General features: G+C 47.8%; 2 protein-coding genes across 3 annotated transcripts in view; both read right to left on the reverse strand.

Moving 5' to 3' along the window:
* LOC121714956 (tripartite motif-containing protein 16-like) overlaps window positions 1-2,500 on the reverse strand; it is a 964,796-nt gene that overhangs the window by 786,084 nt on the left and 176,212 nt on the right. The window lies entirely within an intron of this gene.
* The window catches only part of mtmr3 (myotubularin related protein 3), a 37,404-nt gene that overhangs the window by 12,499 nt on the left and 22,405 nt on the right, over window positions 1-2,500 (reverse strand). Inside the window, 3 exon segments of the mRNA XM_042100166.1 lie at window positions 1-57; window positions 201-371; window positions 1,679-1,864. The exon segment at window positions 1-57 is cut by the window's left edge and continues 77 nt beyond it. Coding sequence (XP_041956100.1) covers window positions 1-57; window positions 201-371; window positions 1,679-1,864 — 414 coding nt within the window.

A 2,500-nucleotide genomic window follows, 5' to 3' on the forward strand; every position in this document is an offset into this window, starting at 1 on the left:
GAGGTAGACCGCCGTCCACAACAACAGGTTCCGCACGTGACACACAGGGTGCAATACCTACAACACAAGGCGGGCGTGGGTTAAACATGAGCACGCTTATGATGGCCTAGGGCCGAAACGCGTACGTTTATTGACCACATGTTCCAATAAAGACTGTTCTGTGAGTTAATGCTTGAGTGTGCGGAGTGAGAGTTGCTTACGGTCTCAGAGTGCGAGGAGTAGAGCATATTCCGGAAAGCTCTGTTGGCAGGCCGCAGTAGTGACCACACGGAGCAGGTCTTCTCCTGGCTTAGCCGCTCCTCCCGCTCCTTACCACTGTTGCATAGAAACGTTCCGTACAGACACGAATATGTGTGCTGCACCAACTTCACCTGTACACATGCGCGCACACACACACAAACATAGGACAATATGTCAACAACCCATGAAGTTGTGAAATGGCAGGAAATTGTATAAGCTTAAGTATGCAAATTACAGTCCTAAGCTTAAGCATGCATGCAAACTCATGCCCTGTGTTCTTCCTTCTACTCTGGCCTTGGTGAAGATAAATGCAGCCAGACTCCGCACAGCCTAATTGACCCAGTGCGTGCACACACACACACACACACACACTCTCGTGTGTGGCTGGCAGAGTTCTACCGAACTACACACACACACACACACACACTGAACTAAACACAAACAAATCCAAGCATCAAAGCTCTCTGTGCACTCACGCTAGCTCCAGCTCTCTTTGCGCTCATGCTAGTTCCAGCTATCGACACACTTACGCTAGCTCCAACTATCTGTACACTCATGCTAGTTTTAACTATCTGTACGCTCATGCTAACTCCAGCTATCGACACACTTACGCTAGCTCCAACTATCTGTACACTCATGCTAGTTCCAACTATCTGTACACTCATGCTAGCTCCATCTATCTGTACACTCATGCTAGCTCCAGCACTCTGTACACTCATGCTAGCTCCATCTATCTGTACACTCATGTTAGCTCCAGCTCTCTTGGCGCTCATGTTAGCTCCAGCTCTCTTGGCGCTCATGTTAGCCCCAGCTCTCTGAACGCTCACACTAGTTCCAGGTCTCCGTATGATCACAATAGGTCCAGCTGCCTGTATGTTCACGCTAGCCATAGGCCTCTGTCTGCTCCCACTAGCTCTGGATCTCTATGTCAGTTAGCCTATAGCTAACCTATAGCTAAAAGGGAGCTATAGGCTAACTGGTCTAACACACTTCAACTTCAAGTTATTACAAGTGTAATAATAAGTTATAGAATAAAAGTTTAAAACATGAATAAATAAGCTAAAATAAAGATAAAATATATACCCCCCCCCCCCAAGACTACCCCTACCCATAAATACAATAAAACCTTGTACTACTAAAAGTGCTCACTAAAAGTAGATCCAGGGCTTAAAGTGCACTTCGGGAGAATTATGCTAAGCTAGGCTAATGGTGTCAGACTGGGTTATAGCAGCACAGAGAAGAGAAGGGTATGGAAACGAACTCTGGGGTAGACAGCAATAAGCTAATTTCCCCAAAATGTGGCATGTTCCTTTAAATCACTACATCCCCAGAGCGATCCTCACCAAGAAAGACACTCGCCAGCCTTTCTAAACTTCTCCAGGAAGGTCTCTCAATCTCTCCCTCCCTCCTAACTCAGAATTCTGTGTCTCTCGCTTACCAGGAAGGCCTCGTTGAACTCGAAGGAGCACGGGAACTGCCTCTGCAGCTGGTGAACGCAGTCGAGCCACTGCAGGAAGACCGGGCAGCGCTCATTCAGGTCCTCAGCATTCTCGCCGTGTCCACAGCGGTCAGCGAACTTGTGGCCGAAGTCCAGCCACTCGGTCTCCACCAGCACCTGGAAGCCCTGCAGGAAATAACAAGCTTAAAGGTGTAGGTTTTTTGAACATTCTAACATAAGATTCCGTTCCGCAACAATTGAAGGTTCTAAAATTCTATGTTGAATTCAATGAACCCAGATATTCTGTATAACGTTAATTTCCCAACATTCGTGACGGTACTCCTTTAAGGGTTAACGAGTGGGGGGGGGGGGGGGGGGTCAGGTAACAAGGGTCTTAACGAGGATGCTAGAATGACTCAGCCTCTACTGTGAGTAATTACGGGACATGATGCCTTCATCATTACCCCCCTGCTGCAGGGCGCTCTGGGCAGGTGTACCACCCTGGGACTGCGGATCCAGATGGCCAGCGATGTTCAGCCAAAGTCAAAAGAACAACGAGGCTCTTCTTACTCTCCACACACAAGTGCTGCTCTAACACGTCCCAGGCAAAGTCAAAGTGCTTAGCTATGTGGTGCGCTTTGGTTTGTCGTTTTTAGATAATGCCCAAAACTGCAACAGAAGGTCTATAAGACCGTACTGCAGTACTTGACACAGTAGGGCCATGTTCAGCCCCAGTAGCCCTCTGGTACTGGACGACATGGACTACAGGGAGGGTGAAGGGACAATCTACATTTTTTTTGTTTAAAGTTTGAGCTAATCTTT

Source organism: Alosa sapidissima, chromosome 8 (genome assembly GCF_018492685.1).
Source record: "Alosa sapidissima isolate fAloSap1 chromosome 8, fAloSap1.pri, whole genome shotgun sequence".
NCBI lineage: Eukaryota > Metazoa > Chordata > Actinopteri > Clupeiformes > Clupeidae > Alosa > Alosa sapidissima.